The sequence below is a fragment of the Siniperca chuatsi genome, linkage group LG16 (assembly GCF_020085105.1).
Source record: "Siniperca chuatsi isolate FFG_IHB_CAS linkage group LG16, ASM2008510v1, whole genome shotgun sequence".
Taxonomy (NCBI): Eukaryota; Metazoa; Chordata; class Actinopteri; order Centrarchiformes; family Sinipercidae; genus Siniperca; species Siniperca chuatsi.
In genome coordinates, this window is record NC_058057.1 from 27,901,366 (window position 1) to 27,925,465 (window position 24,100).

The 24,100-nt window shown below is 44.1% G+C and overlaps 1 protein-coding gene and 1 long non-coding RNA gene across 5 annotated transcripts; one reads left to right on the forward strand and one right to left on the reverse strand.

Moving 5' to 3' along the window:
* Positions 1-1,561: 1,561 nt before the first annotated feature.
* On the reverse strand, positions 1,562-24,064 carry klf11a (Kruppel-like factor 11a). Of its 4 annotated transcripts, XM_044168162.1 has the most exons (5): positions 9,017-9,073; positions 8,649-8,867; positions 6,894-7,115; positions 5,236-6,109; positions 1,562-3,868 (listed from the first exon to the last, which is right to left on the reverse strand). In XM_044168162.1, exons 3-5 carry the CDS (start codon positions 7,104-7,106, stop codon positions 3,573-3,575), a joined length of 1,383 nt encoding a protein of 460 aa, XP_044024097.1. In that variant the 5' UTR covers positions 7,107-7,115; positions 8,649-8,867; positions 9,017-9,073; the 3' UTR covers positions 1,562-3,572. The 4 variants fall into 4 exon arrangements, with proteins under 4 accessions (XP_044024097.1, XP_044024098.1, XP_044024095.1 ...); XM_044168163.1 differs by lacking the exons at positions 8,649-8,867; positions 9,017-9,073 and adding an exon at positions 23,843-24,064; XM_044168160.1 differs by lacking the exons at positions 8,649-8,867; positions 9,017-9,073 and adding an exon at positions 10,645-11,194.
* Positions 11,030-13,890, forward strand: LOC122862684. Its single transcript, XR_006374826.1, has 2 exons — positions 11,030-11,136; positions 11,705-13,890. It is a non-coding gene; the product is annotated as an uncharacterized LOC122862684 (long non-coding RNA).
* Positions 24,065-24,100: the final 36 nt, after the last annotated feature.

Consider the following 24,100-nt stretch of genomic DNA (forward strand, 5'->3'; position numbering starts at 1 on the left):
TATTAGCTTGTGAATTGCACCAAGGGATCAATAAAGTTTTATCTTAACCTGTAATAACGCATCGTGATTTATTTGTTGGTCATATTTATTTTGTATTAATAAATAAAATAAATGTACAACACCTCTGAGGCGTAGCGGAGAAAATGGAAATACTCAAATAAAGTACCTGAAATGTGTACTTGTACTGCGAGGTGTTTGTGGTTTATAATGCCAACATGTTAATCACTCACTAATGCGTTATTGATCAGTTAAAAGTCTTTATCAATGGTGGAAAGTTCTGCACTTTGAGTTATTTGAACTTCTACTGCGTCTGATTTAACTGTGCAGATTAAGATTTTACCAACAAAACATGTTATTCGTTTATAAAACATCATTAAAATGCTGCTTTCACGCGAATTAATCAATGAAAATAATACAGTGATGAAGTAACAAGATAACTGATGATGATGATAATCATTTAATAAGCGTCTGAACGCAGGACTGTGCTGGGTTTAATGGCAGCAGCTTCGGGTTGCCATCTTGTCATTTTAAATAAATAATAACGTATAATTTCAGATGATTTACTCACTTTCGCTGTTGGCTTATTGGAAAGTTAATTAAATTAAATATTATTTACACAGTAGCTTTATAAAATTAGAAACCTGTGGGTATTTATGAATAGTTTACCAAACATTTATAATGTTTTTCTCTTGTGACAAATATACAAAGCAAATGAACCATTCAAAAAGCCATTTGTTAGCATTTATAAACCCATTAAAAAGTATTAATACGCGTTAATCACCACAAAGTCCAAACCAGGTCGACGTAAGACAAAATGGACGTGTGCAATACTTGTACTATTAGTAATGTAGTGGAGTACTAAGTACAGTATTTCCCTCTGAGATGTAGCGGAGTGGAAGTATAAAATGGAAATACTCGAGTATAAGAACCTCAAAATTGTACTGAAGTGCAGTACTTCAGTAAAAGTACTTACGTTGCACCTCTGCTGTACTGTACATTTAGGTTCAACATTTTGGGAAATATGCTTATTTGCTTTATTCCCGAGCGAGATGCTCGATGTCTGCGAGTTCATTACAGAGTCAGGACATCGTTAGTTAGCCTAGCTTAGCATAAAGACACATAACTCCCCCCTGAAACCACAAATTGTGGTTTTTATATTTCAGTTTGTTACAGATTAAACAAACAAGGTAAAACATGTCAGTGAACTTTAGAGGTGTATTATTTTTTTTTTACTCTAACCAGGCTAGCTGTTTCCACCTGTTTCCAGTCTGTATGCTAAGCTAGGCTAACCATGTCCTGGCTCCAGCTCCGTACTGAGCACGCAGACACTGAACTGATGTCCATCTGAACATCTCAGTCTCCGACAGAAGACGTTCAACTCTTCCTTTAACTCCCCCGGACAAAAACGCAACGGAAAAAAACTTAAATAAGCCACATTTAGCGTAGCAATTATGCTAATTTTCCACCTGTCGTCCCTGGACAATTCGTCTAAATGTACCCAAAAACAAAACGTCATGTGATGTAAATGTAGTCCAGAGAGAAAGAAACTACAAACCAACACTTCAGTTCGTGGTACATTTTTATTATAAAAGCCATATTCTTCACCATCGCTTACAGGCTAATGTTCAGAAATGGGATTATTCCGATATAAGACGTTATTATTAAGAATAACATTTAATAACATGAGGTATTTTCTTACTGGCTACACTATGGGCCAAATCAAGTTATCAAAAACAGCACTTTTTTTCCTCAACAACTGTTTATTAAATAATAATAATAATGTGTAAAGCAAAGATAGTAGGTAGTATCACAGTGAGGAATACTGTCAATAAATGCAGATTGGAATACACGTAACATTCATATAGATATCAATATATTTACAATATTTACAGTCACAGACAAATTAACAGAAGTAGGCTAATAGCAGAAGCACGGTACTGAGGCTTTGGCAAAAAATACAGAGTGCATACATTTTGCTAAACGTGACATTTACACATGAAGTAAACATGATTATACGCGGAGAGAGTACAAAAACAAGCCAGATTAAAAAAAAAAAAAAATCCAGTGCAATGTTCAGGTTTTTGTTTGTTTCTGTCTGTGGATGAATAGCAGCCTGTCGCCTCCTCCTCCTCCTCCTCACTCTTCCTCCTCTGGTGAGTTTGTGGTTGGTGGGAATAAAATGTCCTGAGCAGGGCGGGAAGCTCGCTCCGTCCTCCGCCGGCCGCTCCGGCTCCGTCTACGTCACTTCAACTCAGAATATCTCGGTTTGAATTAGATTACGGCGAAACTCTCAGATTATTTCAGAGATTTACCTTAATCTCAATCGTTTTTATTACTGCGGCACATGTTTACACTTTGTTCTGATTTGTTTGTTTTAAAAACAGGCAGAAGAACATTTCAACACTGTTTATGTGTTCAAAAACAGACTTGAAATATGAAGTAAAATAACACTTTGAATTATAAATCTGTCGAGTCAAACTTGGCAACCGGAAGCGGATCCTAAAAACACGAACTACTAAAACTCAAGCTGGTCCCTGCGATGATCAATCGCATCGTGTGAAACTGGTTTAAACCACGTGTAAACCATAATCTGAGTCAGAACTACTGCTGACGAAGCTGCAGGTAAAATTAATTGATTGCTCTGAAATTTGGTTCAGATATTGATGATCCCCAGAGGACGGATCCTTCTGACTTTGGTGATCCTTTAACGTTCCCGCTAGCGCCACCAGCAGGTCAAAGCTTCCGCTATTTCAACACGTCGATTCAGGACAGGATGACTGTAAAACGAATGAATGACGTCCGAGCTACGTGCTAACATTAGCGTGCTAACTGTACGAATGTCAGCATATTAAAGCTGGCGTGTTAGCATGCTAACGAGCTACGGTTAACATACCAGATGTTAGCGTTTGTACATGCTAACCGTGAGCTCGTTAACACGCTAAACATCAGTTTATTTATATAGCACCAACAGGAGTTACCTCTCGCAGGTCGCACTCTTCTTAGACAAAAACATCCGCATGTTAACATTTTATGACATATAAAAAAAACATCATCATGCTAATTTACTAATGTTAGCATGCAGCAGAAATTACAGCGGAGCCTGAAAGTCTGAGATGTCCTAAAAAGGCCTCCGTACAAAAGACAGACCCTTTTGATTTCGCGACCTTTCCTCTGGCGCCACCTTCAGGACAAACTATGTGCTAAGGATTTATTTTGTTATCCAGCCAAAAGTTTAGTTTTCTAGAGTGTAATAAACATTTCGGCCTCACGGCGTCGCTGGTGCGTCGGTTGATGAGTCTGGCGATGGTTTCATGCCACAGAAACCTTTTTAAAATGGCGGCCATCTTACCTGGAATTTGTTAACGAGACTTGACGATGTTTTAATGACCCTGTTCTTCGTGTAAACGTAGCCGGAGCGCAGTGACCGCCTTCACTGTTCGCCAGCCGTGATTTGTAGAGTAGAAAAGATGTGGAGCTGATTGAAACAGCCAGTCCCAGTTTAACCTGTCTGGTTGCCCCGCCCCCCCCGCGGTCCTGAGTTGGCCTGACCGAGACTCAGACCACTGAGTCTGTTAGTTGGCTGTGGGGGCCAGCATGCCGACAGGAAGTGCGGAGCCTCTGTTTTGGCCTTTGGGCAGGGCCACTTTGTTGAGGTCTCGGGTTTCGGCCGGCCACGAGGACGTCCTCTTGGTGATCATGTGCCGCCGGGCGTGTTTGGTCAAGTGGTCGCTGCGCATGAAGCGCCGGTCGCACACGTTGCAGACGAACTTCTTCTCGCCGGTGTGCGTCCGGCGGTGGCGGGAAAGCTCGTCGGAGCGGGCAAACTTTTTGTCGCAGCCTTCCCAGTGACAGCTGAACGGCTTCTCACCTGCAGAGGGCGAAGACGAGAGGACGGAAACAGAAATAAAACACGCAAGTTAGTTCGTCAGTGAGAAGCGTCGGCTCTTAGAGCACCAAGTTAACATGCAAACAATGGCTAGGAGTTCAAAGGTCAGAGGTCACAGCACCTGGACAAGGGAAAGAACTAATCGTTCATGAGCGAAAAGAAACAGCCCTGTTTGCAGCGTTGTGTAATCCTGTGGGGTTATTAGCTGTGGCAGCAGCGTACAGCCACCGTACGGGAGCGCAGCCTCACTGAACTGCTAGCGTTTAATTTAGCCACCGTACGGGAGCGCAGCCTCACTGAACTGCTAGCGTGGCGTTTCATTTAGCCACCGTACGGGAGCGCAGCCTCACTGAACTGCTAGCGTGGCGTTTAATTTAGCCACCGTATGGGAGCGCAGCCTCACTGAACTGCTAGTGTGGCGTTTCATTTAGCCACCGTACGGGAGCGCAGCCTCACTGAACTGCTAGCGTGGCGTTTCATTTAGCCACCGTACGGGAGCGCAGCCTCACTGAGCAGCTAGCATTTAATTTAGCCACCGTGACGGAGCGCAGCCTCACTGAACTGCTAGCATTTAATTTAGCCACCGACGGGAGCGCAGCCTCACTGAACTGCTAGCGTGGCGTTTCATTTAGCCACCGTACGGGAGCGCAGCCTCACTGAACTGCTAGCGTGGCGTTTAATTTAGCCACCGTACGGGAGCGCAGCCTCACTGAGCAGCTAGCGTGGCGTTTCATTTAGCCACCGTACGGGAGCGCAGCCTCACTGAGCAGCTAGCGTGGCGTTTCATTTAGCCACCGTACGGGAGCGCAGCCTCACTGAGCAGCTAGCGTGGCGTTTCATTTAGCCACCGTACGGGAGCGCAGCCTCACTGAACTGCTAGCGTGGCGTTTAATTTAGCCACCGTACGGGAGCGCAGCCTCACTGAGCAGCTAGCGTGGCGTTTCATTTAGCCACCGTACGGGAGCGCAGCCTCACTGAGCAGCTAGCATTTAATTTAGCCACCGTACGGGAGCGCAGCCTCACTGAACTGCTAGCATTTAATTTAGCCACCGTACGGGAGCGCAGCCTCACTGAGCAGCTAGCGTGGCGTTTAATTTAGCCACCGTACGGGAGCGCAGCCTCACTGAACTGCTAGCGTGGCGTTTCATTTAGCCACCGTACGGGAGCGCAGCCTCACTGAACTGCTAGCGTGGCGTTTAATTTAGCCACCGTACGGGAGCGCAGCCTCACTGAGCAGCTAGCGTGGCGTTTAACTGCTAGTTAATATTTCAGTTTATCTGAAAAACAAGACAAAACATTCCTGCGACCCGGACGGCAGACAGGTGAACTGTAACGCCTCAGCGTCTTACCTGTGTGTGTGCGCAGGTGAGCCTTCAGGTGAGAGCTCTTGAAGTAGGTCTTCTTGCAGCCGGGGAAGTTGCAGACATAATTTCGTCTGCGGGAGAAGTCGGCCTGGGAGGCGCCGCCGCTCACTCCGGTCGGCATGTAAATGGGAGCCGGGGCCAGGGGGAGGAGCTTGGTGTTGCCCAGGGTCATGACAGTCTGCGGGCCCTGCGGCGCCTGGGGGACGGGCTGCTGGGGAACCACGAACATCACGGTCCCCTGCGTCATGGCGGGGCCCACCAGCAGAGGCTGGGCGAAGCTGGAAGGAGACTGGGGCAGGATGGGCTTGGGCCCCCCGTGAGTCTGCACCTGAACCGGAGCCTGGACGAAGGCGGAGATCATCCCCGTCCGGCTGCTCACCGGGAAAACCTGGCAGAGGACCGGAGAGGAAGAGGAGGAAGAAGACAGCGGGGAGGAGCGAGGAGGCAACGCTGAGGAGGGAGGAGAGGACGGGCTGTCAGGAGACGGAGGAGGTCCGTCCTTGTCCTCTGGAAGAGTCTCTGGAAGTCCCGGCTGAGGCGGCGTGGAGGTTTCTGCCGGCTGGGAGGTGGAGGGAGGTGGAGGAGGAGGAGGAGGAACGCCGAGGCGGTCGGCGGTGTGGCGGATGACGCTGGTGGCCATCGCTCTGCCGGGCGGAGCCACACAGGACGACTCCGCCTGAGGTGGAAGTGCGGAGGTCTCGGAGGTGAAGGGGGAGGAGGGTTGTGGGAGGCAGGTGAGGGAGTCACTGAGGAGGGCGGGGCCAGGGCGGGGTAAGACTGGTCTGGAGGCGGGGCTCAGAGCGGAGGTGGTGGTGGTGGAGGCCTCGGCGAAGCACGGACTGTGAGGTGGAGTCATACACTGAGGGAGGTAACAACGCAGAAGATGAAGTTACAGCCTTCTTATTCTTTGACAGTTGAATCGACTAATCGATTAAATCGATCAACAAACTTTCAACTGTGCGGATCTGCTGCTTTTCTTTGTCTCGCGTGACGTAATCTGAATATCTGGGTTTTAGATTGTTGGTCGTACAAAAAAAAGCAATTTGATGATTTCACCTTTAGGAAATTGTGGTTTTTCACTATTTTCTGACGTTATTCAGAACAAAACATCACATATTTTTGCTAAAACCTAATTAATATAACAGTTATAACAACTTCACTGCTACTAATAATAATAATTATAATATATTTGTGATTTGTTTGAAAAAAGAAGTGCTTAAATTATCAAGTAAAAGGAAACTAAATTCAAACAAGTTAAAAATAAAAAACAAAAATCAAAGCGTCACAAAAAAAGCATATTTAAAAAGTCTGATAAATTAATTTTCCCTAGTTATTATAATTTATTTCTTCTCATATTTTATAATTGTTGAATCATCACTTTAGTCTTTTTTTTTGTGACGGTGATTTTTGTGTTATTTTTAAGTTTTTAATAAAGTTTTTGAATTTATTTTAAATAACAGATAAAGACAAAATAAATTACTTTGATTTACTAACAATTATCGTCGTCATTACTATTACACAATCAATGGTAATTTCCGAAAGCCTAAAAGTTAATTACTTTGATCTGTAGTCGTATTTTTCAGCGACGTTAACTTTATTTCTCAGTTTTTAAGCTGACGGCAGAATTAATAAATGTTTCTTACCAGTGAGGACAGAGCGATCAGGTCTTTGGGAGTGTCCCCCCCCTCCGGGTGGAGATGGATGGAGTCGCAAGAATCGGAGGTGGGGGTCAATGGGCGGGGCTTGTGCGACCTTTGACCCCAGAAGCTCATGCTGACCAGCGCCTCGGCGGCCTCCAGGTCGTGGTACTCGACGCACGGCTTCAGCTCCGTGGTCGTCGCCGTCCGGCCGTCCATACGGTCGACCTGAGGACGAGCAGGATTCAAAACAAACTGGAATCAACGAGCAGAACTGAAATCAAAAATCAATACAACCTAAACGATTCCAAATTTTAGTTACGTTATGTTTTTAAAAGCACAGTCTTTGCGGGCTCAAACACAGCATTAACAGCACTGATTTTATTCTTTAAAATTGCGATGAAAGGACGTTTTTCCACCATTTTGCTTCCGTAAAACTCATGTGTCTGTCAAACTTTCACTTCTTCTTTTCACAGTGACTGAACAGCACTCGGGGATCCCAAATGTGTCCTCCTCTGATGACAATATGCTCTGTGATGTTGTGTTTTATGTTTTCTTTGTGTTCAGATAATCAGTTTGACAGCCAACAACATGAAAAAGCAACTTTACATGAGAGTTGGGATTCCAAATGTGTTCTGCTGAGTCCCCAAATGGTTTCTGGTACTTCTCTATTGAAAATGTCTATGATGTTGCTTTTTGTTATTTTGCATCTAGAAAATCTGTTTTGATTTCTCAACTTACAAGATTTTAAAAAAGCGTCTGGATCTTATTTTCACAATTACTAATTACCAAATATGAGTTGGGATCCCAAATGGGTTTGGCTGAGATCCCTCCTGATTCAGACTTTTGAAATGTCCTTTGCCTTACAATGCTGTTCTTAAGATCCTTTATATCCAATCAGTCAACATGTCAAATGAACAAATATCTTCTTTTCACCACAGCTTCAGATATGAGTTGGGATCCAAAATGGGTTTATTAAGTTCCCTAAAGCTTCATACTGAGACCGTCCCTCTTTCTATAATGTTTTTTTAACGTTCATTTGTGTCAAAATATCTGTTTGATTTCACAGTTAACAAGATGAAGGTGTCTTCTTTTCACAACAATACTGAATATGATGTGGGATGCCAAATGTGTTCTGCTTAGTTCCTTCATTATTCAGTCTGAGACTGTCCTCAAATTAAATGTCCAATGTTGTTTTGCTCTTTTGTGTCCGTTTTATTTCGCAGCTGAATCAACGAACAAGTGTCTTCTTCTTTTCACAGCAACTTTGAATGAGTTGGGATCCCAACTGTGTTTGGCTGAGTTCCCTAATGATTAGCATAATGATAGTTTTTAATGTTCTTTTGTGTCTAGAAAGTTTGACAGCTAATGAGACGAACAAGTGTCTGCTTCCTTTCACAGCAACATTAAATATGAGTTGGGATGCAAAATGGCTTTCTGGACATGATTCAGACTGGCTCCCATGTTAGGAACTGTTCCTTCTCTAATGAAAATGTCTTGATGCTCTGCAACATACTTTTTAAAATTGTGTCCATAAAATCTGTCTAATTTGACAACAAACTAGCAGCAGCAGGAATGCAATGTTTTAACAGCCAAAAACATGAAAAAGCAACTTTACATGAGAGTTGGGATTCCAAATGAGTCCCCACAGGATTTCTGGTAGCCTGCTCGAATGAAAATGTCCTGCTCTATAATGTTGCTTTTTGTTGTTTTGTGTCCAGAAAATCGTTTGATTTCTTAGCTAACAAGATAAACAATTACTTAAAACACGAAGTGGGATCCCAAATGGGTTTCGGCTGAGCTCCCTAATGATTCCAGCAGTGATGTTTTTGATGTTCTTGTGTGTCCAGAAAGTTTGACAGCTAATGAGACGAAGTGTCTTCTTCATGAGTTGGGATCCCAAATGGCTCTCTGCACATGATTCAGACTGGCTCCCAGGTAAGGAACTGTTCCTTCTCTAATGAAAATGTCTTGATGTCTCTGCAACATATTTTTAAAGTTATTTTGTGTCCATAAAATCTGTTTAACTTGACAACAAACTAACAGCAGCAGCAGCAGCAGGGATGCAAAATGTTTAAGGAGTTGTCCGCTGCTGCTGGTGACATTTGCGGTAACGACTTCATAATAACCTGGTCGAGTGGACATCAGCTGGTCCTCAACCAGTAGTCTATTCGTCTTTCTTCTTCTTCCTTCCCTCTTACACACCCCCCCCTAAAAAACCCCTGAACGAATCAAGCCCCGCCCCCCATTAACATGCACCGACTCACCCCGGAGAGAGAGAGAGGGAGAGAGAGGGGGAGAGGGAGGGAGGAAGCTCCCAAAAGGAAGTATAGTTGGAGAAAACAAAGTCAATCTGTTGCAACAAACACAGACAGTATCATATCAGCGCTGTGATTTCCCACGCACGGGATCCCACGAACACATCGCAGAGCAACACATAATGAGATTACAGCAGCAGGAAACAATGCAGAGACAGTTATTCACATCGCCAGCAGGATTAATGCACAAGTGTTTAAATGATTCATGCGACACCTGTCTGCACAACAACACATGATTTAGCCCAGAGAGGATTTATTGATCGGGCTCTTCGCCCTCTGGTTCTGGTTCTGGTTCGGTTTGGTGAGGTCTCGCCGTGCTGTTTCTCCCGCCGCCTCTTTGTTGTGCTCGGCTGCCGTTTTCAGGTGCAGCTCTACAAAACAAACCGAGCCTGAATCTGATTAATCGACCAGTTGATCAGCAGGAAATGCATCGATTCTAACGCTGACATTTGAATTGTGACCGAGAGACGCTTAATGGGCAACATTTTTCACACTCAGACTGTTTTAAAGCAAATATTCACCGGTTATTGTTTATTCAAATGTGAATATTTGCTGTTTTTTTCCAAATCTTCTATGATAAACTGAATATCTCTGCGTTTTGGACTTTTGCACAGACAAAAACATGCAGTAAGAAAACGCCAACTGGGAAAACTAACAGGCATTTTTCACAATATTCTGTCGGTTTTAAATAAAAAATTAATTAGTTTGCAAATTAATCGACAACAAGAATACTCAACATCGAAGCAGTTCTTGTTACAGCTTCAGATATGAACATGAACTTGCTTTTATGCTTCACATTATTGTAAATTTAAGGTTTTTGTGCGTTTGACTGACGGTAACATTAATTAAAAGACTAAACTTTGGTCTCTAGCATAACATGACATTTAACATACTTCATGATTTATCAGTTAAATCACCTACGGTGAGAAAAATTACTCCATTAACAGGTAAAACACACACACACACACACACACACACACACACACACACCTCGCAGCCTCCTCACTCATCACAGTATTGATCCAACAACAAAGACAATCAACTAAATTCTGATTCTGCACATAAACAATAGAGATAATCAGTTAAAAGCAGCAGCGGAACAAAGACAATCTGCTCGGTCTCCATCAGTCTGACAGCATCTTTAAACTTTGTGATGCAGCGATGCAACTGTTGTGAACGCACACGCACGCACCCGCGCGCACGCGCACGCAGGAGACACTGGGTTCACTGTGACCTCAGATAAACCGGCCGACAGCGCCAAAATAAGACAACAGCAGCCGCTAGCAGCGTCAACAAGCTAACCCGGAGCCCGGTTTACCGCTCCGGCGCGTGTTGTTATGAGCGCGCAGGTTAACGGCTCCGTTATTAAACAGCAGCGGCAACTTTTGTAATGAAATACCGGCCGTTAAGACGGGCAGTTTGGCTGGACGTGAACTCACCTGACAGGAGCGCTCCGCCGTGAAGCTGAGCATCAGGAAGAGTTCAATGCGCGACAAAACGTGTAAACTAGCGGCAGAGACGGTGTCGGGAGTGCGGGCAGTCAATAATAAGCGCCGAGCTTCAGCCGGCAGACTGGCTTCAGCTGAGCGGAGCGCCCAAAAAAACAAAAAGACCAGAAAAAAAAAATAAAACACAGAAACAAAATTCAGAGCTGTCTGGCGGGTGGTAACACGCAGCCAATCAGGGGCAAAGGTGTAGCGGGCTCCGGCCAATCCCAGGCGAGGCGGTGCGTGATCAGTACGTGGCCGCGACGCGATTGGCCCGACGCGGGGTGCGTGGCTGTCGGGGGGCGTGGCCGGGGAGTCAGCGGTGTCAGAGTAAACCCGGTGAACCCGGCAGCGCGCTCGAACTGGGTGAAAGGCTGGGAAGCAGACAGGCGCGAGGCGGGACCGCGACACCCGCGAGCGCGCGCGCGCGCGAGCGCGAGGCAGGTAGTGAGCAACTGCAGAGACAATATAAAATACAAAAAACATCAACTATTAACTAAAATAATAAAAAGACAACATGAAATACGATCATATTTATATAAAATGTATTCATAAACAGTCATCCTGACGCTTGATGTGTTTTTATGGTTGAAACTTGACATACAAATGTGTGTGTTGTCGACTTAATTAGCTCTTATTTTTATAAAATGTTTTCATAAACAGTTATCTTGATGTGTTGATGTTTTTTTTTTTTTAAAGTCTAATCATATTAGAATATTATGGTCATGCTAAATATAAGCTATTAATACAAATGTGTCACTTTATCTGGATTTATTTAATGTTTTGTTGTTGTTTTTCTGCCCTGTGCTGAAGAAACAAAGGGTTTCATGGTTGAAATGACAAAAATATGAACTGAAAAATACATGTGTTGTCAACTGAATTAGCTCTTATTTTTATTAGAGCTGACACAATTTGTCCATTAATCGATTAGTTATTAAATAATAATAAAAATGTGCCGTTTCCAGCTTCTCAAATGTGATTAATCGCTGGTTTTCTTCCTCTTCTATGACAGTAAACTGAATATCACTCGGAGCGAGCGATTTAAACGTGTCGACCCTGGGAAATTATGATGAGCAAAATATAATCATTGGCTGCAGGCTGAATGGTTTTGTATGCGTCGTATCCACCTGAGTGAGTATATTGTGCTGAAGCTGATGTGAGACTCATGTAAAATGTAGATGTAAACACGAGTGTGTGGAGGAGGGCCGAACCACAGGAGCGCCACATCCTTTTCTCCGCAGATTATAAACAACATGCACGTCTTTCCCCGCACAGGCGGACGGAGGATAAAAGGAGGGACGACGGGCGAAACCGACATTAGACGAGACTGGAGTGTGGAGACGGCTTCGGGCCGCCGGTTAGCTTCCACGCTAACTCGAGCGTGTGTTTGTGACTTTCGCAGCAGACGGGTTCCCGCAGCACGTGCAAAAGGTCAACGCTCAAGAAAGATTAAAAATGAAAGTGTGAAGTCGGTCCTCAGCATTTCTCCCCTCACGTGCTGCACGGACTCGGACTCGGACGCGCGCCCGTTCAGTACCGCCGAACAAACGGAGGAGGAAATGAAGGATCAAGACGAGACAAAGGGACAAACAAAAGCTCAGATCCTGCCGCTCGGAGGCCCTCAACACATTTCCTTATTGTCTTCTTCCTGTATCATTTTATTCTCTGCTCTCCTGCGAGTCCATCTACCTCCCCCGCCCTCCTCCTCACCCCCTCCCCACCGGGCCGATGAACCCGGGGACTCCTATGCGTCGAGGTTGTAAACAGCCTCTCCAATAAAAAGTCCAGGGCGGGGCTAGAAGGCAGCACCACCACCACCGCCGCCGCCCTCCCCCCACCCCCTCACACACTCGTGCACACGCCGCCCAGCGCCGGCTCCTTTGTTGTGGCTGCACGTTAACCCTTTAAGCTGCTGCAAGAGGCTGGAGGTCGAGCCGCACCGCCGCCAGCAGCAATGTGACATGAACAAACAGGAGGAGGAGGAGGAGGAGGAGGGGGGCAGGGAGGAGGAAGGTGGAGGTGATGGTGGCCCGTGGCGATACGTCACCCTGTCTGATAGAGGCAGACAAAGAGCTCCTTTCATTCCCCCCAACGCTGTTTGTGATGCTTCAGCTATCGGCGTTTGACTGACGGGAGAGATCTCCTCTCGCGGCCTGCAGCTCGCGCACAAACCCGATAAACAGCTTCATTATTCAAAGTAAATTAGCTCAACATGCTGCTGCTGTAACTGTCTGCAGAGCGAGAGAGAGCGAGAGAGAGAGGGGTGAAGTCAGAAAACTGGGACAAAAGCAGATCTGGCAGCAGGCAGGGGTGACGCGAGTTCATTTTCATTTTCAAGTTCAGTGAGGTTGTGAAATAAAAAAAGGAAAAAGCAAAAACACACAGGCGGTCCGTCCACACGAAACGGTTTCCAGGCAGAAAACACTGCCAGGACTCCTTGTGCAGGAGGAAACCAGAGAAGAAGAAGAAGAAGAAGCAGCAGCTCGGGAAGCTGTTCGCAGGACGAACCTGCAACAGACTCCCATCGCTCACTGAACTCACGACGGGAGATGCCGCACTGCATTGTGGGAGGAGAAACATTTCTCCTTCTTCCCGTTCTGTAAAACTAAAGACGCACTCCTTAACGTTGTTACAGCCCCCAAACGTTATCAGTTATTGGTTTATTTCACAGTAAATGAGTTTTTATCCGTCGTCCTGTCGAAACAGAAGATTAAAATGACAAAGTTGTTGTTGTGATTATAAGCAAGTAGAGCAACAATAAGACGCACCGACCTTTAAAGCATGCAACACACAGGCTCACAGTACAAGACGTTCAAAACAACGAAGAGGGGGACGTTCGTGTTGACGAAACACTCAACAGTAGCGTTTTAGCGACACAGCGACCGGTCCGGCTCCGGACCTCACCGACCGGTCCGGACCTCACCGACCACCAGCCAGTCGGAGCTCTGTAGGTGTGATTACGAGCCAGAAAGGAGCCGACAGAAAAGTCGGCAACAAAAACAGTGACGAGCGTCGGGAAACGCCTCTCGTTCACGCCAGCTTTTACGACGACACGATTTTGCAGAGAAATCGTTCAAATGCAATCACAACAATCAGTGGAATCGCTCGCGGCGACGAAGTAAAGCCGAGTTCAAATTTTGCGGAGAAGCGAACGCGCCCCAACAGCGAACCGTCTTAACAGAGCCGAGCTCTGATTGGCCGGAGAGGCCAACACGGAGGAAGCTGTCGTAGCCTATTAGCTGTGTGTGTCGAAGCTCCTCAGAGTAAAAACTGGTTCACACACAGTCAGAGACAGGAAGACGTCGTGCTGATACAGCTGTTACTGTGGAGCGCCAAAACAACAGCAGAGCATTATGGGATTTGTAGTATTAGCGGTGAATGCGCTGTATAATACCGGCGGGCCAGCTCTAGTAGCCATTTGGTAAATTTGGCCCGCGGGCCAGAGTTTGACAGCTATGCTGTGGACACTTACTGTCCTGTTAGCGACAGAGCTAACAAACTTGCTAACTGACAATTGGAATGGTAGCTAGCTAGGAGAGCTATTGTGAACATGACTGTGACTGGCTAACGCTAGCATGGTCCCTGCTGGCTAGCTGGCTAGCTCGTTAGCTCACCAGCTACTGTAGTTCACCAACTAGCCTGAAAGCAAGAACCCTCCCTCCCAAAACAGAAACCATCTCGCACGAACACAACGAAAAATCAAATGCAGCAAAATGGACGTTCAGTTGGATTATCAGGCTACAAAACGATTGCTAGCACAAAAATAAAGAACTGACTAACTGCTACAGCGAGTAAAAGTCTTGCTACAGCTAATGTAGCTAATTTATGTTGTTTATTGTATTTGAAACTGTGTTTTCATGTTGCCTGTTCGGCCTTTTCCCAGGTCTCTCTGCTTTAGAGGGATTTTAATCTCAGTGAGACTTGTACTCGGTAAATAAAGGAAAAGACGAACAAGCAGCAAAAAAATATCTGAATTTCTATCAATCAGTTCATTTTATTTCACACCTGCAGTCCAGATGAGGAAGACAGAAGAAATAAAATAATTACTTTTAATTCAAAATTGTTTTTCAAACTTCAAAAAAATTATTTGGAAACTCAAAAGTTTGAAATGTAAACGTTAAGTTCAGGTTTAGCACAGTTTAATAAGTGTAAAAGCCTAATGAAGCTAAGTTTAAGTTATTTTAATCGTAACTAATACAGATCGATGCTTCTCTGGAAGAAACAAGCCTCTGATCTAAAACACAGAAGAGTCCGTTATATTTTCTCATATATTATATCACGATGTACCGACGTTCCTCAATCACCGCTATCCGAGGTGATAATTGGCTGGCCGTTGTCATGGAAACGAGGGAGCGCCGCGAGTTGATGCCGCCAACCCGAGCCCGTCTAACAGGACCGCACCAAGAGAAGAAGCAAACACTGAACTGTGTAGATTTGTGAGGTCCGATTACAGTTTTAGACCGGGAGGACATTTTATAAAGTGACTTTTTCTCACGTCTTCAAAGTGCTGTTTGAGCGTTAAGACTTGGTTTAAGCATAAAGGCTGTAATCGGGTTTAATTTAAGGTTAGGGTTAAAGAGTAACTAAACCTCCAAACCTTTTCAATTCAATTCAGTTGTATTTATACAGCGCCAATTCATAACAGGAGTTATCTCATTGTGCTTTTCCTACAGAGCCGGTCCGGACCGAACTCTTTATAATATTAATTACAGAGACCCAACAAAATCCCCGTTTCAGCTGGGAACCACTGGATGTGGGCAGTTAGCGGTGTTGTTGACGGATTCAGGTCCAAATCTGGACATTTTAGTGCAAAGTGTTTGAATTCTACATATTTTGTTATAAATATGCAGAGCGACAGGTTGAAACCCGCCTTTGCAATTTAATTTAGCTACTGGCCGATCTGGACGCAGCTTTCGTCGCCAACCGACCCCGCTCCTAATATAAACCGACTTCTACCGACTCCACAGACGGTTAGCGTTCGTCAGCTAGCGGCCAGGACGGGTCGGCACCGTAGCTTTCCCAGCTGCAAAGCTTGCTCTAGTTTTTGCTAACCCCTTACTCAATTTTGGCGCAGTGGTTCGGACCTGTGCACCGGACTGCACTCTTTCCCTCGATGGATCCGATAAACAGCGGCTAACTCACTGACACGCGCTCACCTGAGAGCCGCTAACGTTAGCGCTCAGCTACCACACAGGCACCTTTACAAAGGGCCACGAAGGTGCTTCTGGCGGTCAAAGCTCCCGCGGACTCTCTGTGTTTCCAGCGAGGACTCGGCCCATTCATATTCTGAATAGAGATTTTGATTATTAGCCATAATGTCGTGAACATCGAAGGCGGACTCACCGCGAGCTATGAGACTGCGAAACGATGGTTTATGCTCCTGCAGAAGCCACGAGTCTGTGTGAAAACAACTTTGTTTTAAGGAAAAACACGTTTTATTCGAGATCGCGTGAAGTACTACACTACCCACAGTCCTGAAGCGTTACAGCGACGTCTCTGATTGGTGGAGCTAGCTGTTACCATGGAAATGTTTACCGCACCCACAAACGCGACCCCACGAATGGCTAGTGAGCTTTTTTTTTAAACAGGTTTAGCTAGTGAGTTACAGCTACAAACATCTGCTGCATTTTTTAAACATGCTGGGAGGGAGGGAGCTAGCAGAGGTTAGGGGTTTAGTTACGCTTCAAGGTCCAGGGGAAGTATCATGGACCCTCGTGGATCCTCAAAAGTATAGAAACATGTGTGTCTGAAGGCTTGTTCTGCTGCTCGTCATCAGTCTGTCAGGATAAGAGCTTCACTTAAACCAGCACCGACGTAAAAAGGTCAGAAATAAATCCTCTACTCTGTGTGACCCTGCACATTGCTGCAGGGTCAAAGGTCGTTCCTCCTCCGAGACTTCCAAGAATCAGACCTCCAGGAACTACAAGCCCCCCCCCCCGACACGCTTACATTGCTCACGTTCACATTCAGACTTTGCTGCTGTTTGGAAATTCAGCCGTTTTTGTTTCATGTTAAAAAGACCAAACTAATGCATTTTCTGTTTTAATGTTTATCCCAAATCCTCACGCAGACACCAGGAAGCCCGTCAGCGCGTCATGTAAAACCTCCACTGGACAACGAGAGGCTGCGTTCAAATCCTCCTCCATGTTTCAAACTGTTCGTAGTCAGTTTAACGTCATCGTCACTTTAGTTTACTGCTAACAGAGCATGAAGCGTCGCTGCTGTTGCTATGGTTACATGCAGGTTAATACAGCAGCCAGCGCCGTACTCTGAGATCAGACCAGGAACCTTTAGTCCCTGACTTCCGTCCCTGAGCTTAGTTTAGTTCAGATTAAGTCCCGACTGTAGTTCATGATCTTAGTCCCAGATTTAGTCCTTGTGTTAGTCCCTGAATGTGGTCCTTGAGTTTAGTTCCCGAGTTTAGTCCCCGAGTTTAGTTCCCAAGTTTAGTTCCCAAGTTTATACCGAGTTTATCCCCCGAGTTTAGTTCCCAAGTTTATCCCCCGAGTTTAGTCCCTGAGTTTAGTTCCCGAGTTTAGTCCCCGAGTTTATCCTGAGTTTAGTTCCCGAGTTTATCCCCCGAGTTTAGTTCCCGAGTTTATCCTGAGTTTAGTTCCCGAGTTTATCCCCCGAGTTTATCCCCCGAGTTTAGTTCCCGAGTTTAGTTCCCGAGTTTAGTTCCCGAGTTTAGTTCCCGAGTTTAGTTCCCGAGTTTAGTTCCCGAGTTTAGTTCCCGAGTTTAGTCCCTGAGTTTAGTCCCCGAGTTTATCCCCCGAGTTTAGTCCCCGAGTTTAGTTCCCAAGTTTAGTCCCCAAGTTTAGTCCCTGAGTTTATCCCCCGAGTTTAGTCCCCGAGTTTAGTTCCCAAGTTTAGTCCCTGAGTTTAGTTCAAAAGTTTAGCTCCCCAGTTTAGTTCCTGACTTCAGCCCCTGAGTTTGGTCCTGTGTTTAATTCCTAAATTTAGTTTCTGGGACTGTTTGGTCCAAGAAGCTCAGAGTCTGATCGGGGCAACAGATGTGACTTCGCTCCAAAGCAAACAGCAACGACCTCACCGACCACGGACACACCCACACTGAGTCTGTATGTGTGTGTGGGGAGGAAGGGAGGGGTGGGGGGGGGGTCCCGGGTGGGTGGGGTCACTGGAATGTAGGTCACACTCCATCCGCCATCCAGGACGAGGCGGGTGGAGCAGCGAGCGCGCCGTCGCTGCACACAATGAAAGTTTCTTTCTTTTCTTTCTGCAGTCGAGATGAAAACACTCCGCTAACGTTTCTGCACACGTGATCCGGATCACTGTGATCTCTCGGTCCACACATGTGTATCCAGAGCCGGACAGTAAGAATGTAAATATCTGCTCCGGTTTAGATGTCGTCCTACTTTCCTTGAGTATTTCTTTCCCTGCCACACTTCAGGGGGGGAATCTACTTCTTACTCCTCTACGTTTGTCCGACAGCTGGAGTCACATTTTACATTCAGCAGGAGATAAATATGGCTGCCGTCCGGTAAAAAGGTCCGCTTTTCATTCAGGGAATCCTGTTCGTCACTCCCGCCACTAGCAAAGCTTTAACACGTACTTTGGATCTGACGGAGTCTGTTTCATCAGCAGCTTTGCTTCACTGGAGTTTATCAGAGTCTCTTAACATCACCTGTGGTTTATATCTCGTTTCCGCCTGATCAACGCTCACCTGTTCGTGAAGTTTGATCATTAGCGTAACCGCCGCCCTTTAAAGTGAGGTCGGGAGTTTTGCATCATTCTGTTATTTGCTGTTGTTTTCAGTAACAGATTTAAACTCTCAGATGAAGTAATTCAGGCAGAAAACTTCAGAGAAACTTCTAAATATCGTGTAAACGTGTCTTTAATCGCTTTCCTTCGTTCTTCACCTTCTTTGCTTTCTTATCGTCTCTCTCTTTGCCGTCTTCCTTTCTTTTTATTCTGGCTGTTCCAACCTTTCCTTTCAGCACATCCACGCTTCTCGCCTCGGTTTCTCTTTCTGCTTTAGATCCTGTCCTTTCTCCCCGCCTTTCCTCCCTCGAAAACTGAGGACATTTTTGAGAAGTTAGGACACTTTTGGAAAGTGAGGATGTTTTTGGGGATTTTTTGACATTAGCTTTACATCCTCAGCTCTTTCCCTTCCTTTGTTTCTTCCACTTTCCTCAAACTTTTCACATCTTCATCAATGATTCAAACTGATTGAAGCCTCTGATCCTTCAACTCACAGGCGATGAGTTCGTCTTTAATAAATACTATTAACCCTTGTTCACACACACACACACACACACACTTTGTTCACATCGAACTCGTCTGTTTAGCTGACTTCAGTGAAAAGGATGATGAGACGTTTTTTTTTTCCGCAGAGGCAGCTGATTCCAGACCAGCAGCGAAACGTCAACAAACACTTCCTGTATCGCTCTGCCCTCATTTCCTGTCGACAACTAACGTGTCATCAAAAAATCCTTTTCCACAAATTCATCCCCATGAGCCAAATTTTCCCCTCTGCACAGAAATAAACGCATTCAATAAGCTGAAGAGAGGAAAAACACATGAAAATCTCACAGCTCGGAGCTGTTGGAAGGTGTGTTTTTGATGGCGCTAGGCTAGTACTTTCCCCCTGCTTCCAGTCTTTGTGCTAAGCTAGGCTAAACACGTCCTCGACACAGAGACGAAACCGGTATCATCTAAAACATTTGACTGAAATCAGAGGATTTATCTAAAAAGTTGGAGTTTTCCTTTAAAGCTAACATGTCAGCAAGCTCACACGTTAGCTGTCTAGCTAGAAAATGTTAGTTATAAACTTATTAGCGACTGAAGTCTGAAGAATTAACTAAAATAGGTGTAAAAAAAAAACCCCAAATATCATTTACATACGTTGACTGTCACAGGGATGAATGGTAAAACTATGCAGCTAATTTTCAACAGCAAAATATGTTTTGACGCAGCAACGCGAGGAAATGCTGTTAATTAACTTCTGGCAAGTCCCGAAAAATGTTTGCGAATGTTTGTTTTCCACCAAAAATATCCAAACACGTTTGCTTTTAGCGTCACGAAAGTTTCGGATGGCGCTCGGCGTTCGGGCAGCGATCACGCTGGTCGCCACATCATCTTTGGGAAAGCTGTTCAGTTCTACAGAAACTTCATTTCTAGCAGATACGGTGCATTTTGGGTATTTCCTGAGCGGCAGTCTGTTAAAACCTCCCGAAATACGAAACGGGTCGATGTTGAAGTCGACGCAGACATTTTTAGCATTTCCCCTTTTCAGAATAAATGAACTGTACATCTGTCTGCGATCTGTAGTTCTGTATTGGTCAGAAGCTCAACTTTTGTTTTTTTTGGGAGTCCAACATGTCTGCTGACCTGACTGCCGTCCTGCACTGATGAATGACCACTTCCTGTCTGACACAAACAGGAAACCCTTTGTACTCACTTTGTTTGTGTGCGTTTGTATCCAAGTTATTTTAACCCCATAACACCCTGCATGAACTCCGTTCACCGAACCAGCGCCTGCGAGACTTACAAGATGCAACATGTGCACTAAAGTACACATTCGAGGTACTTTACTTCCACTCGGCCTCGTCTCAGAGGGAAATATCGGACTTTTTACTGCGTTTGTCTGACGGCTTCAGTCACTTTACAGATCACAGTGTTTCATCCACTTCCTGTCCGGTGAAAACCTCGTATCTCCGGGTGTTTGTGACGAGCTGAAGGATGAAGAGTTTCCTTCATGTGCTGAGGAAACTCTCCTCCTCCTGAAGCTGAATAAACTCTTTAACCCCCCCTCGGATCAGCTGGGAAACGCATCGTCACAGAGCTGAAAACAGGCTGTTTCTCTGATACGTGGTTCTCACAGGACGGCGACGCTGCAAACACGTGATGACCTCATAGACCATGATGCATTGCTGCAGGTTAAACTACCCAACAGGATATAAAGCAGTTAAAATGAGCTCAGCCTGAAACATCTGCAGCAGTAAAATGCAACACACACATGAATTCAGCAGGAATATGAATCCAGAAACATCAGATATAATAAAACACTGACAGGAAGCGTTTTACTGCACAGGGACGACTCTCACTGAACACTTTAACTTTAGCTGATTATACTTCATACTTTAAGTACATTTAGCTGATTATACTTCATACTTTAAGTAACTTCAGCTGATTATACTTCATACTTTAAGTAACTTCAGCTGATTATACTTCATACTTTAAGTACATTCAGCTGATTATACTTCATACTTTAAGTAACTTTAGCTGATTATACTTCATACTTTAAGTAACTTCAGCTGATTATACTTCATACTTTAAGTACATTTAGCTGATTATACTTCATACTTTAAGTACATTCAGCTGATTATACTTCATACTTTAAGTAACTTTAGCTGATTATACTTCATACTTTAAGTACATTCAGCTGATTATACTTCATACTTTAAGTACATTTAGCTGATTATACTTCATACTTTAAGTACATTTAGCTGATTATACTTCATACTTTAAGTACATTCAGCTGATTATACTTCATACTTTAAGTAACTTTAGCTGATTATACTTCATACTTTAAGTAACTTTAGCTGATTATACTTCATACTTTAAGTACATTTAGCTGATTATACTTCATACTTTAAGTAACTTTAGCTGATTATACTTCATACTTTAAGTACATTCAGCTGATTATACTTCATACTTTAAGTAACTTTAGCTGATTATACTTCATACTTTAAGTACATTCAGCTGATTATACTTCATACTTTAAGTAACTTTAGCTGATTATACTTCATACTTTAAGTACATTCAGCTGATTATACTTCATACTTTAAGTAACTTTAGCTGATTATACTTCATACTTTAAGTACATTTAGCTGATTATACTTCATACTGTTACTGCAGTGAAGCATCTGATTCTTCCACCGCTGACACAACCTGCAGTTTTACATTTCAGTCTGAATTAAACAACCGAGATGAAACGTGTTGATCAGCGAGCTTTAGAGGAGAACAGAGCCAGGCTAGCTGTTTCCCCCTGCTTCCAGTCTTTATGCTAAGCTACGCTAACCACCAGGCGAGAGAAGAGGTCGTAACGTGAAGTTCACGTTAAACACCGAACTGTGAAAAACTACGGACGACACAGAGGAGGCGGGGCTTATGCACCAGCAGCACGTGTCATCTTGTTTGCAAACGTCCAATCAGCACGCGCACACACTTCCTTGTTTCTTGTCGTCTGCGTTCGGCTGCAGCTCTTCGTCAGCAGGAAGCGTTCGTCGTGTTGTGGTGTAAAACGTTTCTCACGTCTCCCTCTCTGGAGCTCAAACTGAAAACACACACAGCTTTTTATGTTTTCAGCCGTTTGTAGATATTTGCCTCAGAACGTGAAACCAAGTCCATTAATATTAGACTAATATTATTAATATCAGACTATTTCCTTAATAAGTATTGATCCTATCGTGATTATCTCCATTAACAGATGCGGGGTTTGTTTTTCTTCAGTGCTTTGAAGATCTTTCCCAGTCTGGCTGCTTAGCGTCTTGTTCTGGTTTCATTCTGCAGATCTGAACATATTGAGTCAGCATGTTTTAAATCAGTTAGACGTGTTAGTTGTTGCACCTGCCTCCCAGGTGTGCAGCAGATGCAGTAAGATGGTAATTCCTCCTAATGTCGAACCTTTGATTTCTCTCCGTCTCAGGAATCTGTGGCGTTGCTGTTAACGTCTAAATCAACTTCGAGTCAAAACTTTTGTTGTCAAACTTTCCTTTTCACTCGTCTTCATCTTCATCTTTAACGTTTTACAGTGAATTTAGTAAGTTGGGTTTTGGTTTTTTAGAAAGTGAAACATTTATCTTCTTCTCATGAGAGAAATGCTGATTTAAACGTTTTCACAGAAAGATTTTGGACATTTTTTATTAATTAAACTTTATTCAGTTGAGTTCTCCCAGCTGTTAACGTGACGTTCGAACGCTTCGGACGTACTTTATTTTAAACGTTAAATAACGCTTTATTTAAATCATATTCAGAAGACAAACACATTTAAAGATGTTAAAGTCACGCTGAACCTTCAGCTCGTCTGCAGTGAAAATATGAATTTTACAGAGGACCAAAGTCCTAAAAGATAATAATAATAATAAAACTTCTAATATACACAAATAGAAATATTTAATCTTCAGAGGCTCCAGATTTATTCTGAAACTGTAGAAAAACAGTTTCATGTTTTCTGTTGAGTTTTAACAATCACTGATTTCATTTGTAGTTTAAGTAAAATAACTGTTTTACAGATATTTCTTTCAATATTCAACCGTTTTACCTCAGTTTCTGATGAAACTTAGTTTTTTTCAAGATTTCCAGAACAAAATCCGTAACGACGTAATTAACGAGGCGTCAAATCGATAATTTACAGAACGAAACACGTAAATTTCATGCAAAACATTTGAGGGATGAAATATTTTCCAGATGAACAACAAAACTAATTTCTACTTTTCAGGAAATTAAAATGAATGAATCAGGATTTATCAGTTAATTATTTATTTTTGGGAATTTTGACGTGATTTATTTTTAACTTCCTATTATAACAAATATAAAATACGAGACTTTGTCGGGAATAAAACGATAAAGTCTGGACTCTTTCATCACTAATCATCTAACCATCAAACCTCCGACCTGAACGTGAATTACAGAAAATCCTGCCAACAAACGATCAGAAAGATTTTAGCCTCGAAGCTTATCAATATTTACATCTGACCTCGAACTGTTCAGGGAGCAGCAACACAAAAACTTTAAACTGAAGGAAATGAAAAAGATTCATTTAGTCATTTTTCTTTATTTTGACTTTACCGCTTTGAAGGACGTTAATCAGCTTTTTCCTCTCATCTCTCCGCTTCCTTTTCTGAACACACGGTCGGGTGTTTTCACTTTGCTTCACCACGTGAAAGTTTCCAGAACAGAAGTGGCGTGAAGCTGCGTCACCATCAGCTGCGGACAGGTGCGCTGTCGTTATATGATCATAGGAGCTTCACCTGTCAGTCAGATGTCGTCCTGATGACGTCATGAGGGCGAATGACCGTAAGAAACTTTGTTGATTTTATTTGGAGAGTTTGAGACGAGGTCGTGTTTCACCGCCGTCGTGTGTGTGTGTGTGTGTGTGTGTGTGTGTGTGTGTGTGTGTTCGTACCTGCTGGTTCGGGCAAGGCTGGATGAATGACGCCGTCGCCGCCTGCTGCTCACTTCCTGTCACTGCAGCTTCCTGCGGCTTCTTCGTCTTCAGCGTTTTCTGATCAGCTCGGGCTTTAGGACGCAACTGATGACCGTTTTCATTATCCAGTCATCTGCAGAACGACGTCTCGATCAATAGATTACTTGTTTAGGACGTTTCAGGAAACGTCAGAAAACACCACGACGGTTTCTCGCCCAAAAACACATAAAACAGACA

Bases quoted from the DNA above. Each gene is read 5' to 3' on its own strand.
- klf11a (XM_044168160.1), bottom strand. From the start codon at position 11,178: ATGTTTTTTGTATTTTATATTGTCTCTGCAGTTGCTCACTACCTGCCT. The intron at 7,116-10,644 runs GTGAGTTCACGT...GCTCGTCCTCAG, and splicing joins CGGCGGAGCGCTCCTGTCAG to GTCGACCGTATGGACGGCCG. The intron at 3,869-5,235 runs GTAAGACGCTGA...CGCCCTCTGCAG, and splicing joins TCACCTGCGCACACACACAG to GTGAGAAGCCGTTCAGCTGT.